This window comes from Solanum tuberosum, unplaced genomic scaffold, assembly GCF_000226075.1.
Source record: "Solanum tuberosum cultivar DM 1-3 516 R44 unplaced genomic scaffold, SolTub_3.0 scf00249, whole genome shotgun sequence".
Lineage (NCBI taxonomy): Eukaryota > Viridiplantae > Streptophyta > Magnoliopsida > Solanales > Solanaceae > Solanum > Solanum tuberosum.
Window position 1 is genome coordinate 355,667 of NW_006239187.1, and position 15,613 is coordinate 371,279.

The window sequence follows — 15,613 nt, forward strand, 5'->3', positions numbered from 1 at the left end:
AAACTCGGTGGCGTTGGAAAGAGGACTCAGATACCTTTAATTGGATAGGTAATGGTCGACCTAATTCATTTTGAGCTAAAAGATATGACCATTTAAAGTTGACCCTCACTCCTAACTTAAAACTAAAAACTGTTTTTAGGGGACTGTTTTGAGGGTCTCGGTTCTAAATGATTTCATGACCTAGCTTAAGGTCTTGCTAGCTTATAAAGGTGATTAATCAACTAGCTAATCAACCCCTTAAGTCCTTAAACAACACTCCAAACTCACATGTGAGGCTCTAGTTTCACTAGTTCGTTTTTAGGGTCGTTACATAACCATGTCATTGCATCTACTCCATGGTTGATATTCTGATGAATCCAGATCTGGAATTTTGCAGGTACCATCTACGAAACTTAACTTATTTTTGGCTGAGAGAGCTATGAGAATGGTCCTCCTCCATCCCTGGAAACCCCTTCCATCAAAGATGAAGTTCACTAGGCTCATCCCTGGTGAATCTGAAGAGTGAAGATAAAAAGGATGACTGATATCGATCTGATTTCCATTTCCAGTTTTATTTGCAACAGTGGTCTCAACCATGAGACGAGTCACTGCTGAAATAACCTGGTTAATTCGTCTCCTTACGGATCTCTCTGTTTTGCCAATGTTACCGGTTCCTGTTCACTCCGACAACCAAGCGGCCCTTCATATTGCTCGCAACCTAGTCTTTCATGAGCGCACTAAGCACGTAGATTTGGATTGTCACTTCTTCAGACAACAATTTCTTGCTGGTTTGATCTCTCTCACCTTCGTCCCTTCAACTTCTCAACTTGCTGATTTCTTTACAAAAACCCTTATCATGGATTCCTCACCGCTTTGCATTCGACAAGTTGGGTGTTGTTACACTCCCCTCCAACTTGAGGGGGGATATTGGAGTACAAGCTAATCAACACAAAAATTTGGAAGAATGAATGAAAAAGAAGAAAGAAATTCTAGAGAAAAGAGAAGCTTCGGAGAAGTCGAAGATGTTGTCCCAAAATCAATTGTTTGATAACCATCTTGCACAAACACATGGAACACCGAGGACCATTGATCAAAGATGTACTGGGCACAATCTTCACCGTCCAGCTGTCCCTATTTCCAGCTGTAGCAATGCTCATGATCAGCACACAAAAGAATATACCTAGTACAAATTGTTATTCCTAGACTAGTAATAATAGGACAAGTGTAAATACTACTTTTCTTTTATTTTTATTCATTATCTACATAGAGATGTATAAATAGGAGTAATGTACAAATGAAAACAACAAGAAAACTTTCTTCTCAAGTTTTATCTTCCATTTTCTAATATATATGTGGTTACGCTACTGATCTGAGTAGATAATAGTTTCTTCTGAACCAGTATTTTATTTTTGAAAGCTCTGTCATTTAGATTTGTGGATGAGAGTGACATTTAACTCTCTCCATTTGTTTTGTTTTGTTTTCTAGAGTCTGAAATGAAGAAAGAGGAGAAAAGGAAATGAGGACTTTATGAACAGGGGCTATAAATTAGAAGTAGTCCTAATCATTTATCTTTGTTGAAACATGTGAAGTATATATTTATGATGGGCATGATTTGGTGGAGGTTGATTGCGGACAATACTTGAGAGATTGAAATGGTAATTATAAAAGTTGGAGTCTTTTTAAGTTATTTGTTGTCACATGTGCTAAACATATGTTTTGAGTTCCAACTTGGAGTCTTCATTGTGTTTCGCTTTGTCTTTTGAGGTTTCTCAAACATTTAATTATATATTTTTTTGTGTTTGAAGGCTGTTTTGAATCTTTCCAAGGTGATCTTTCTCTAGAAGAAGTTCCAAGGGTGTCATTCTTAAAAGTTCTTGACCACAAAAGAAAATAAATATCAAGCTTTAAGTTGAAGATTTTATATTTGGATATATCTATGAATATGTATGTAATGGTGTATCATTAACAAATATGTTTCTGAACATTCTCTTCAATTAGTGGATGTGAATTAGTTCTTCCATACTATCCTTCGTGATCAAATGACTATGCAAAGCATCCAAAAGTTGGCCATCACTGAAAGTATAAACTATTGGGCCTGTGCTGAGCGCGGGCCTTGCCCATCTAGTATATATATATATTTATATCATAAGTTCAAGGTATGTTTCAATATTTTTAATACAAAAATATATATCATAAGTTCAAGGTATATTTCAATATTTTTAATACAAATATTATTTTTTGACTTCTTGAGAAAAGGCGGGGCATTAGTCTTAGCTCTTATTGTTCGAGAATCAACTGTACATGAATAGGCATCATTATTCGAGTTTCTTATACTTTTTTTTTCTTTCGTTTCGTTTCTAGTGTAAAGAAAAAATTTAAAACTATTTTTTTTGCGGTTATATTGTTATTTAGTTTTTGTATTTGTATAAATAAAATAAAATAATGGGGCATCTATAATAAATTTTACAAGAAAATTAGTGAAACACAAATAAATTTGACCATCAAAATAATAAATTTAAATTAGTTGTTGAAATAAAAAAGTAAAAAAAATAAAATGTGAGAGGAGGATCAAATATATGCCGTATGATTTATTTTTTCAAAAAAACAATTAAAAATTAAATTAAAATGAATTTTTTCACTTCTGTTAGAGCAAAAGGGTATATGTGAGTCATTTGTATACAAGTAAAGCATATATATGAGCCAATTTCAATACGAAGGGTATATCAACTCTAAATGACAAAGTTGAGGGGTATATCAGACCATTTTCCCTTAATATTATATGCTTCACATTTAATTGTCTTTCGGAAACAATCTCTCTGCCTACATGAAGTAGGGGTAAGGTCGGTGTACACTCTATCCTCCTCAAATTCCACCAATGAGATTACATTGAGTACGTAATATGTTGTTGTTGTTGTTGTATGCTTGACGTTTAAGGATCTGACATTTAGATCCGCACCCGTATTGGACACCCAAGTTCGAGCAACTTAGCGTAGATATAGTTGAGGTGGCTGTCTTGACACCACAGTTATATATATATATATATATAAAAGGACTCACAATTGACATTCAAATTTGCTATTTTAAGGATGATTTTAATTTTAAATCCAGAACTTTAAAATGATATTAATTGTCAGGAAGACTAGAATCTGTCTTTGTTAGTGTGTTGAGTTGAGAATAAAGGCAGTGTTAGGGTGTGTTTGGTATGGAGGATAACATTTTCTAGAAATGTTTTTCAATTTTTCATGTTTGATTAGCTTAAATATTTTCCAAATTATAGTTTATATTTGTTGAATGAATTAATAGTTTATATTTAATTTAATTATTTTATTTTGTTAAGATTAAGAAACTCACTAATTAATCATATACTAATTCATCTTTATTTTATTATTACTGGAGTTTACTGAAAGTGATCAATTTGGCTAAGGCCTTAGTTGCAATTTTAGCCAATCCTTACCTCCAATTTTACGTTCTCAAATTCCAATTCTCATCCCAACAACAATTACAAAACAGACAATTCTCTTCACAAAAATATCCAATACAACAAGAAGAAAGACAGTATACTTCTTCCTCTTCTCTCTCGCGCTGCAAACCCAGCAAACCATACCCGGAAAAAAACCCATCGCGCGTCCTCCTCTTATCTCTACCTTATCCTTCGCATTCTCGAATTTACAGGTGTGAAAATCGTGTTGATCCTTTGTCCTTTACTCAGAAATCAACGGATGCCTTGAGTTGAGAATTGATACTATTTGACAGCTTCTCAAACCTTATCTATTGAAAGGAATTCGAATTTCGAATTTCAAAATTCTTCCCAGCCTCATCCGTTTCCCCTTTTTCAATTCCCATTCCCCCCCTATATATACCCTGTTGTCGAGATAAATTCTTGGGAGGCAGAAAAATTAGAGGTCTGGAAGAAACGAACTTGATTTGTAAAATTTTCATTCAAAATACACGTTTCTGATAGCCAAAGAGAGAGTGCGCTGTCTCGAGTCGTTTTGGTTTGTTGCAAAGTTTAGTCATGGTGTAGCTTAGCTCGTTCTCGTCTCAGTTCAGTTCCGAAGAAGGTAATATGTTTCATTCCAGTAGTATGCATCAAATATGTGTTTGTTTATGATTTTGTTTGTATTTTCGTTTACTGTTTGTAACTTAACTACATAGTTAATTTTTGTGCTAAGACTTATATTTTCGTTTCTATTTACTATTCAAGCCCGACTATTGCTATGCTTAGGCTTCAATTCTTGATTTTCTACTTTAAAAGAGTTGACTTCTTACTAGTTTGAGTCATGAAAATATTAACCTTATGCTTAGAAGTTATAAATTGTTGTCTTGGCATAACCTTTGTTCGACCATAGTTATACCCGATTCAACAATTTGTCCTTATTTACTAGTTAAATCTTATCTTGTTCTTGGGTTATTATTGCTGCCTTAGAATTGGACCTCGTTTTCTCTGATGGTTATTTTCAGAAAGTGGTTTGTGCTTTGTGTCATGAATAAATGAGAAATCTCAATTATATAAATAGTGTCCTTGCATTATAATTTATTTGTGCTGGTTGTTGGAATGTATGCGTCCACTAGTGATCAAAGGACCACTGAAACAAGCAACCTCGTCCGCCCTTTCTATTGGTGAAGTACGCTGTACTTTTCACCAACCAACCTGACAAGACAGCTTTGCAGCTGTACCCCATTTTAAAACAGGACGAGAGCACTCTACCAGGGACCGGATCCCTGCATTTGTGAGGATCATCAAAACACCTAGAATATAACACTGGTTGAATGAATTCTTTTTCCAATGCTATGCTCCATTTTTTTTGCCTTAAAGTCTTAGATGGTTATTTAATCTACTTTCAAGAGTTCTGGTATGAGCTTCATTGAAATTTTCAGTTAATTACACAAATGTTTATTTTGAGTAAGTTAGGTTGTTTTCCTCAACTTATCATGCAGTAACTATGTATCCATTTGTGATAACATTGCATATTGGCTAGTTCATGTTGTGTTGAATGTGAAGATCACAAATTTGTTTGGAATTCAACTGGGATAGAAGATGTATTTTGTAATTAACATGTTAGCTTCATTAAATTTTCTCCTATGTGGTAGTAGTTGTTCAATTAATTCATATCTTTCTATGTGTTTTGTATTGTTGCCGCATGTTTTAAAATTAGATGAATCCATGTCTGCTCACTGCCTCTTTATTGGTCAATTTGCTTCACGACAACCTTGAATTACTCATGTTAAATCTTTCCTTTCACTTTCTCTACATGTGATACTTCGCGGAGTCCAAATTGGACTCTTTTCATCATCTCCTAGAATTTTCGAGTATCGAGTCAGCCATGAGTGTTCAAGGGTGAAAGGGAAGCAAATTTACAGGTCTCGGCGGCCGAAAAGTGGGCTGTATATGTGCCGATATACACTGATGTGTACAATGTGATACATGGACGAAAATGGGCTTAAAAAGGCCCAAATGATGTACCTTGTTAGTATTTAGGACAGGTGGAAGAATGGGCCATTCCCAAAACGAAATGCATCAAATAGTCTGAAAAGACTGAGTTACTTAGTATTAGGACAGGAGGAAACAAATTTGGGCCTGCCAGCCTAATAGTTTGAAATTTGGGCAGGCCAAGTTTCTAATTTTCTTCTCCCTGTATTATTGTATTTGATTATTTCTTGTTTAGCTAACTTTATTTGTGCGGTTTAAATTTAATTAAATCCGCTTAAGGATGAACCATTTTGGCTATTTTAATTTATTACATGTGAATGATTTTATTTAATCAACCTTTTTCTTATTTTTTTTACTTAGTCATTTTGATAAACTTTGCTCTCTTTTCATATTACTTCAAATACCTATAAGTTAGTTTCTTTTCAAATAGTTTTTGAATATTTTTATTTACTTTAAGTATTTCTCTCAAAAGTCAGTCAAACTTCTAGTCAAGTAGTAGGTTAATCACGTGTTAGTGGATATTTCAAGTGTTTAACACTATCTTGAAGTGTAAATTGAACCCCGAACTCTTTTGATATTTTCATACTGATTTTTTTGTTCAAGTCTTTTGAAAATTATAAATTTTCTTGATTTTTCTTAAAAAATTATGTGGCAATTCTTGAAAATCGATTTTCTTAAAAAGTTAAATTGATTTTTCAAAAATAAGTCTTATATTTATTTTTTCGTAAAGCACTCCCAAAAAAATTGCTTTTGAAAAATAAGTCCATTTTTTTTTAATCTTTACGCCACTCCCCCCCCCCCCCTTCCCCCCCAAACAAGGCCAACCTCGTCAATTTTTTTTTCCTTGAAAAATAGATTTGAAAAATATTTCAAATGTAAAATTTAAATTTTTTTCATTTTTACACCACCCCTATCCCTACCCCCCACCCCCACTCAGGCCATCCCCGTCAAAAAAAAATTAAGAAAAAATATATTTCAAATTTAAAAAATTATATTTCTTACGCCACCCCACCCCTCCCCCAGGCCACCCGTCAAATTTTAATTTTTTTAAAAAAAATTGTTTTTGAAGAATATTCAAATTTTAAAAAAATTATTTTTTATGCCACCCCTATCCTTATCCCCTTCCCCCCTCCTCCCTCCCGGTCAATTTTAATTTTTTTTAAAAATTTTTTTGAATAAAAAGTTCTTGGATCAGGTCCTGAGATGAAAGCCTGGGTCAGGTGCTGGGCCAAATCTCAGGGTCGGATTTTGCAACTGTCATTGAAGTCTTGTCTTAGTTTGGGTGTCGAGGTTAGGTCCTAGATTAATTATCGGGGTTGATTTTTGGATCAGAAATTATTTACCGAAAGATTATTTTCTACTCATCAGCCAAACATGAAAAAATAAGTTAAAATCCATAGAAAACATTTTCAATGGAAAATATATTTTCCTGCATACCAAGCACACTCTTAAAGCAAAAGATAGCAGACGTAATGCTATAAAAACTTGTAGCTTTTGAAACTTATTGAAGTGCAAGTTTATATAATATTCTTAATTATATTCATTTGCTGTATATATGGTCCAACGTAACTGATGTTATGGTCTCTTTGGATGTAAATTGCTCAGGCTGATGATATCATCCTCAGAGACTAACTGGTTACATTGTATCATTGATATACCTGTGTCGACGTTAGGTGCAACACCACATGAAGAGTCGACACAGAAAATACATTTTGGTATTCCACATAAACTTGCCGAGAGTACTAGTAAGGAAGATTATCACAAGTACTACGAGCCCCGTGTGGTTTCCCTTGGTCCATTCCACTATGGAAAACCTCATGTTGAACCCATGGAGAATTTCAAGCGGAAAGCAGTGAGGGAATTGTTACTTGAATCCTTGAACCAGGATTGCTCATCAGACGAGGAGCTGGCATCCCTTGAAAAAGTGTATAAAAGTGTTGAACATGACTTGCTCAGTGCTCGAGATCTTTATGACATGTCTCGTAGGGATACAATTTCAGACAGTGAGTGGTGTCAGATGATGTTCCGCGATGCCTGCTTTATTATTTACTTCATCACTAGTACTGGCAAGAGGAGCTGGTTGAAGAAACGTAATAGAGATTTGGTGTGGCGTGACATTATATTGCTTGAAAATCAATTTCCTCTCCAGGTTCTAAGCGCGTTAGTACGCGCATTCAAATGTGAAGAGTCTCTTTTCCGGGTTCCAACTCCTCCTATAGTTGATAATTATATCTACATCTACAAATTTTCCTTTCTTCATCCACATCGGGCCCCAGATTCTGTACATCTTCTTCAATATTATAGAAACTTGTGGATCAATGTTTTATTTAACATTGATGTCGAAGAAGAAGAAGAAGATGACAACAAAAAAGAAGAAGATGGTCCACCTTTCTCAGTCACAGAGTTGAAGAAAGTAGGTATTCGTTGCAGCTGTGCGATATCGCAGAATGACAAAGTCATCCATTTTAAATCATCTATGTTATCGGGGAAGTTATTCCTTCCACAACTAATTATCGACGAATTGAATATGACCCTTTTATATAATCTAGTTGCGTATGAATCTTCGTGCAGCTTAGAATATACATCCTTTGGATTCTCATCTTACTTGAATTTCATGAGTATGTTAATTAATGGAGAGGAAGATGTTAAGGAGCTGCGAGCCAGGGAAGTAATCCAGATCAACCTCAAATTTAGCGATGAACAAGTGGTTAACTTCTTTAAAGATATAGTTGCACATCATGATCCCAATCCTCAAGGTTTTAAGGATGTCAAACAACAGATTTCTACTTACTTCAAAAGTAAAAATCTTCTCCCTCTACGAGTTGGTTATGCTGAATTTAAGCAAAGGTACTTTAGTGGTCCATGGAGTTTCCTTGTGTTCCTTGCTGTTATTTTCACGGTTAGTATGACTGTAATTCAGACCGTCTTCACAGGCATTCAGACATACAAAAAAGACTGACTGAGTACCCCTATCAGTATTTCATTCTGCATTTTTCTTGAGCTCTTGTATCTTCATGAGTTGTATTGTGATTGTGGTTGTATTTGAATAAATCAATAACAAGGCCTTGTTCGGCTGCATATTTGTATGTAATTGTACTTTTTCATGAATTCGTTGTATTTTGATTGTGGTTGTATTTGAATAAAACAATAATAAGGCCTTGCTTGGCTGCATATTTGTATGCAATTGTACTTTTTCACGTATTTGTTGTATTTTGATTGTGGTTGTATTTGAATAAAACAATAATAAGGCCTTGCTTGGCTGCATATTTGTATGCAATTGTACTTTTTCACGTATTTGTTGTATTTTGATTGTGGTTGTATTTGAATAAAACAATAATAAGGCCTTGCTTGGCTGCATATTTGTATGCAATTGTACTTTTTCACGTATTTGTTGTATTTTGATTGTGGTTGTATTTGAATAAAACAAAAATAAGGCCTTGCTCGGCTGCATATTTGTATGTAATTGTACTTTTTCATGTATTCGTTGTATCTTGATTGTGGTTGTATTTGAATAAAACAATAACAAGGCCTTCTTCGGCTGCATATTTGTATGTAATTGTATTTTTTCATGTATTCGTTGTATCTTGATTGTGTACTTATTACAATAGTAGAATATGGAAATGTTAAATGAGTTCACTTGATGAAAACTCATGGAATTGAATTTGTGAAAACTTCTTAGAATGGATTTGTTGAAAAGCAGCACAGCCTCTTGTGATAACATGCTCATATAACTTATAGCCATGTTTTGATCTAAAACAGCTAACAGAGCAGTCATGCTTTGTATGTGCCATTTCATTTTGCTTGTCTCAAAAATATGATGAGAACTTTACAGCAGACAGAAGATTAAAAACCTAAAGTCTATGACTTACTTTTTCCAACATGCATGAAAGATCCATCATTATTAATTGAGTAGGCATTTGGAGATAGACTTCACGTTCTAGTTCAGTGAATGTGTTGATAATTATTGCAGAAGATTTCAAGCAATTTTGTGCTTCATCACTTAAATAGTTTAACAGAATATCATGTGGATCAGTAGTCCTGATACAGCTTTGCAAATCCTTCAACCTAATGTTTCTCATTCCTGGAATCCCATCGATAATTGTATCCAGTGTACCATCCTCCATGAAACTGTCATCTGTTCCACAAATAGCTTTTCACATATATATAGTTTCATATCGAAAATATTGAGTTCAAATGAACTTATTACCCATAAGTTCTATCTACATCTGTTTCAATTTGTTTGTTCACAGAGTTGAACAAAGTAAATAGAACTTTTGAATCTTATGGTCTTAAATATGTCACGTGGAAAGTTGGAATCAAAGAGTTGAGAAAGAGACATTTTTTTTAAAAAACTGACTAAAAAGAAAAATAAAACAAACAAATTGAAATGGAGGGAGTATGACGTTGAGCTCTAAGGACGAACCTTTAAACGGGATAATCCCTCTTCTTCTTAGTTCATCAAATTGAAGGTATCCCATAAAACCACAAGCTGAGGCTGTCCAAAATTGGACATCAAGAATGCCAAATTCTTGTGCAGCCTTAATGGCGAAGCTCATCACCCCATCTGATATTACACAAGAAATTGGTGGAACGGCGGGTGATGAAATAAACTTTGATAGTAAATTACGAAAAGGAGTCAAGCAGTTCTTCCTAAGCGAGTGACATAACGAAACAGGATCTTGAGTTGAATTGCGATCTGATGGTGGCAATCCTTCCGGGATAGTTTCAAATTGGAAATCCTGGAAGCATTTCACAAAGTCAGGGTCTTGGGTTGAAACTTAGAAAAAAGAGTTTTTGAAGTTGAAAAAGTTATCACAAAGATTAGTTAGTTCGTTTCATCTAGGCATTTGCCTATGATGAGTTTAAGCAAAGTTACCTTAATGATCCCTGGAATTTCATTGTGTTCCTTGCTGTTACTTTCACGGTAAGTACGACAGTAATTCAGACTGTCCTCGCAGGCATTCAGAGTTAGAAATGGACAGACTGTGTACCTCTATCAGCATTTCATTCTGCTTTTTTCTTGAGCTCTTGTATCTTCTTAAATTGTATTTTGATTGTGGTTGAATAAGCAATAATCAGGCCTTGTTTGAAATTTGCTTTTGTACATTGTTAGAGTGGGTTAGAGGTTGAGAATGAACACGTAGTCAGCTTATATGAACTTGGGCAATCCTCCGTCGTGAGCTAGCTTATGAGGTTGAGTTAGGCCCCAGGACCATGTCTTTACATAATAATTCTACTTTTTCATATGCTTATCGTATCTTGAAGAATAGTCATTTTCCCCTCATTTCCTTTTGGTGCACCTATAAGGTTCTAATTTGTATAGATGACTGGGTATCATTTGTATAGTAAGGCCTAAGGGAGCAACGGAAAGCAAGATAAGACTATGCTAAGAACTGTGGATAGAGCGCACTGCGCTCTCAAAGAATAAATTCCAGATTTGCATACTTGGAATTGAAAAAAGATGCCATAACTGCAGATAGCAGAGATGAAAATGGGTGGCAAATTAGCATCACAAGACATCTTAAGGAGTGGAAGATTAAGAGTGTCACTGCTTCTTCTAAAGGTGTGAGAATAAGAAACTACATCTTCTGAGGCAACACCTTGTACAAGAAAATGAAGAATGAAGGGAAGTTTAAAGTGCATTTTGTTATAAATGTTTATTAAAGCAGAGGAGGGAGTAATACAGAGGCCTAAAATGATTCCGAAGACAAAAAACCCCACCCCATAAATCAACCTTCTTTAGATGGTTCGCTATGCAGTAAACATGTCTATACACAAAGATTACTTCCTTTGCAACAGATCCTACACGTGTGAATGTGCTCCAAGTCCCCCAAACAACTTATTTATAAATTGCAGCAAGACATGGCAGTCCTGATGCTTATTCCTCGATCGTTCTCGGAGTGCAGCTGGCAAGCAATGCCAAAATCACTAATTAAGACTTTTCGAAGTTGGGAAGTACAGAAGAAAGAAGCAGCTAGGAACAATATGGTAAACACCTTTTGTGCGCATTTATGGACTCTTCGGCTGAAGACAAATAGCAGATATTTTAAAGACAAACAACACTAATTTCGTTATTTCAATAAGTTTGTGACATAAACAAAAAGGCAAGACCAATACCAGCAAGATGCACTTTGATGCAAGTATAAAGGAGAAACAGTCTCAGCTAGAAATGGCACTACCTTAATGTACCTTAACATTCTGTCCAATTTCTGGTTTGGACCACTAATGGCTGATGTGCCATTTCTTTTTTTCTGAGTAATGAGAGTCGAAAGAGCTTCCATGGCAGATTCATATGCGGATGGAAGCTGGAACTCTTGTGAGATATCTTGATTATTTTGACTGAACTTTCCCACAATTTGAGATGACATATTCCTATATCTGAGTCCTTCAGTGACATAAGCCAAAATATTAGCATGGGAATTCAAGTTAAAATGTACTCCAGTACAGTGAAAAGAACACTATTTCTTAACTAATATCACGGTTTAAAAAAAAAAAGAACTTGTTCACACTTCCAACTAACTATCAAGAAAGGATTATCTAATTTGCCAGCTGGACCTTCAAAGTTTTCACACTCACTAATTAATTCTTTTAGAAGCAAAATACATAGAATACACCACAAAGCAAGAACTCACATAGCCACCCCCAAGTCCAAATTGAAGGGGAGAACGACCCACATAAAACTAGTTGATTATGATGAAACAAGATACCCCAACTCACCATAGCCAGCCACAAGTCTAAATAAAGGTGAAGCCTTAATGATGAACGAGTCCAAATGAGCAGAATCAATATATAATCGACCTCAACTAGTTCAATAATATTTGTAACGCTGGTTAAATGTAAAAGGGTAATGAAAAACAAATGTCAAATGAGATTTCAAAGCAACCAAGAACTTCTCAAGAAAGAATTACTATATCGTTTCAACAACTAGACCTTCAAAGTTTATCACACCGACACACCCACTAACTAATACTTTTAGAAGCAAAATGTATAGAGTCTGACACAGAGCAAGATACCCCAACTCACCATAGCCAGCCACAAGTCTAAATAAAGGTGAAGCCTTAATGATGAACGAGTCCAAATGAGCAGAATCAATATATAATCGACCTCAACTAGTTCAATAATATTTGTAACGCTGGTTAAATGTAAAAGGGTAATGAAAAACAAATGTCAAATGAGAATTCCAAGGCAATCAGGAACTTGTCAATACACTCTCAATAAAGAATTACTATATCATTTCAACTACAAGACCTTCAAAGTTTATCACACCCACTAACTAATTCTTTTTTTTGGGATAAACGTGGTGTTCGGACCAGCTTGCACGCACCTCAACTATTTACACGGGATACCTACCACCTCCCACCAGCAACTATGTTGCTTTCGGTAACTTGGTCCACCAAGGCTAGAACAACAACAACAACAACATGCCCAGTGAGATCCCACTAGGTGGGGTCTGGGGAGGGTAAATTGTACGCAGACCTTGCCACTACCTCGTGGAGGTAGAGAGGCTGTTTCCGGGAGACCCTCAGCTCAAGAACAACAAATCTAAGTGACAGGAGAGATATAAATAAAACATAACAGCCAATACAAACGATAGCGTATAATCAACAAATGAGACAGTAACAACAAGAAAGTAATGCGATGCGTGAAACGCAGTAAACAACATAAGGCTATGTCTACTCCAAATGCTAACAACCCATACCCTTGCAAGGGAAGACAACACGCTAGCCCTACTAACCTACAACCTTAATACGAGACCTCCACTCCTTCCTATCTAGAGTCATGTCCTCGGTAAAGTGAAGCATATCCAAGTCTTGTCTAATCACCTCCTCCCAATACTTCTTGGGCCTACCTCTACCCCTCCGCGTACCCTCTACCACCAAGGCTAGAACAGATTGGAAGAAATCACCTAGTGTTTTGTCTTCACTGGGATTTGAACCAGAGACCTCATAGTGCTCAACCCCTTCATTGACTACTAGGCCAACCCATGCCACCCAGTAACTAATTATTTTCAAAGCAAAAAATACATAGGAGTACAAAGCAGAGCAAGATACCCCAGCTCACCATAGCCACCCACAAGTCTAAGCAAAGGTGAAGCCTTTATGATGAAACAAGTCCAAAATGAGCAGAATCAATATATAATCAACCTCAACTAGTTTACTAATTGCTGTAACACTAGTTAAATGCAAAAGGGTATTGAAGGGGGCTAAGAAAAATAGTACCTTTTAGCTTTTTCACCCCATCAATGTGTGTACAAGAAGGTGAGCTTAGAGCCATCCATGTAAATCCACTGAGGAAATGGTCTCTTCAGTTTCAGAATGACCCATAATTTCTTGACCCAAATAAAGATTGTTGCTCAACAATACCTGGACCATGGATCTTTAAAGGGTTAATTTCATTTTGGGGGTGATTAAGATTCTCACTTCTTGAACCCCATAATCTTTTTCTCTTTCAGTGTTGTGAAGCTTTAGATGACCAACGAGAAGATGAGAAATAGTACCAATTCAGTTTTAATTTGGGATTTCGGCCAAGGGTCAAATATAGGCATGTAGTATAGCAATAGTTTAAATATACCCTTCGTTATACTTTCGGTTCAAATATATCCCTACCATCATACTTGCACATATATATCCCTAATTTTAACAAAGGGATACATGTCATCTTATGAATCAAATAACCCACCCCCAATTTTAAATACCCAATTCTTTTAAAATCCACCCATTTAACCTATTTCCTTCGCTGACCCGATTTGGTTAGGGAGTTTTTCAGTTTTTTCATAAATTAAAAAGACCATCACAATTGTTCTGGACGGTTATACACTTAAATAAAAGTTCATGATTTTATTTTAAAAATTACATAAATCAGTTCGGTTCGGTTAGGTTTGGTTTGGTCGGTTCGGTCGGTTTTTCATGTTCTTTTGACACCCCTAGGAAATACGTTTTTCTTCTTAATCTCATTTTATCGATTAAAATAGAATAACTTTATATACTCCTTTAACGAATAATATATTATCGTAACTCCAGTATATAAGATCATAGTAAATCCATCATTAATTTTTATTTAGATAACAATAAAAATAATTATAATAAAATAAGAATTTTTATTTATTTTTTAATTAAAGTAGGATAAACATTTGCTAATAAAAATAATATTAGACAAAGAATGTGTTCAAAGAAAATAAATAATATGTTTATTTGGGAAAATTGCATCTTGGATCATTAAGTAACAATAAGAACATTTAAGGACTAAAATGTTGATGGCAAAGATATTTTTGGACCAAACTATAAATGGAAGACAGTTTTATTCATTTCACATAGTTCAAAGGCAATTTGATCTAATTTAATTAATAACTATAAATTTTGCAATAACTTGTGAAGTTGCATTTATAAAACAATTTGACTAAATTGCAGTGAATATTCTCACCAATTATATAGGCGTATTATGAGAATCTATATATTCCTTTTTGGAGCATTCATCCTTTGAAGTTTGAACACAATAAACAACTCTACATTATATTGAGCTCCAAATGTGTTTGTCCTCTTTTTTTCTTATCCCGATAAATCTTTGTGAAATAACTCTAATAAGAAGAAATAAGAAGGTCTTGAGCCTTGTGGCCTAACCTTAAACACTTTAAGATTCTTTTTCAAATTTACCTCCATTTCGAGTCAAGACAAAAAATGACTTGAATCACGTAACTCTTGGTCTATGAAATTATCTTGTTAGGTGCATCATTTTATTTTTTAATTGAGGCCGAACCTAAACCTATGCTCAAGAAATAATGTCTATACACCGAATAAGGGATGTATTATTTTTCATATAACCAATATTCTGCCCCTTTGGTTTTCTTGAGAAAAAAAATTGATGGTACAACTAGTAATATTGTGTATTATAGAATTGTGGAGGTTGCAATATGCTTGCTAAATTTTGGTTGTTCAAAAGATAAAAATAGCAATTGTCTTCATGCACTAAAAGGATAGTATGGTGCACTAAACTTCCATTGTGCCGATGTAACATCCGACAATTTAAAATGAATATGAAGAAGCTTGAATTTGGAAATAGTCATTTTTGGAAAAATTTAAAATCTGGAAATTTGGCTAAGTTCAAAAATCTGGAAATTTGGCCAAGTGTGGAAATCAGTGAGTTTTTGGCGAACTTTGAGCAGTCTTAACTCCTAGCTCAGGATGAGTTAGGAGTAGTTCCAGTTAT

General features: G+C 34.9%; 2 protein-coding genes across 4 annotated transcripts; one reads left to right on the plus strand and one right to left on the minus strand.

Annotated features, from left to right (window-relative positions):
* Nucleotides 1-3,414: 3,414 nt before the first annotated feature.
* On the plus strand, nt 3,415-8,496 carry LOC102605797 (putative UPF0481 protein At3g02645). The gene is made up of 2 exons (XM_015313726.1): nt 3,415-4,040; nt 7,016-8,496. The coding sequence occupies exon 2, from the start codon at nt 7,020-7,022 to the stop codon at nt 8,367-8,369; it is 1,350 nt and encodes a 449-aa protein (XP_015169212.1). The 5' UTR covers nt 3,415-4,040; nt 7,016-7,019; the 3' UTR covers nt 8,370-8,496.
* A 599-nt stretch (nt 8,497-9,095) lies between these two features.
* LOC102600397 (7-deoxyloganetin glucosyltransferase-like) lies at nt 9,096-13,927 on the minus strand. Of its 3 annotated transcripts, none has more exons than XM_015313733.1 (4): nt 13,774-13,927; nt 11,590-11,795; nt 9,834-10,149; nt 9,096-9,545 (listed from the first exon to the last, which is right to left on the minus strand). In XM_015313733.1, exons 2-4 carry the CDS (start codon nt 11,776-11,778, stop codon nt 9,262-9,264), a joined length of 789 nt encoding a protein of 262 aa, XP_015169219.1. In that variant the 5' UTR covers nt 11,779-11,795; nt 13,774-13,927; the 3' UTR covers nt 9,096-9,261. The 3 variants fall into 3 exon arrangements, 2 of the variants coding, with proteins under 2 accessions (XP_015169219.1, XP_015169218.1); XM_015313732.1 differs by having other exon boundaries at nt 13,630-13,927; XR_001474807.1 differs by having other exon boundaries at nt 9,291-9,545; nt 10,287-11,795; nt 13,630-13,927.
* Between the last annotated feature and the right edge of the window lie 1,686 nt (nt 13,928-15,613).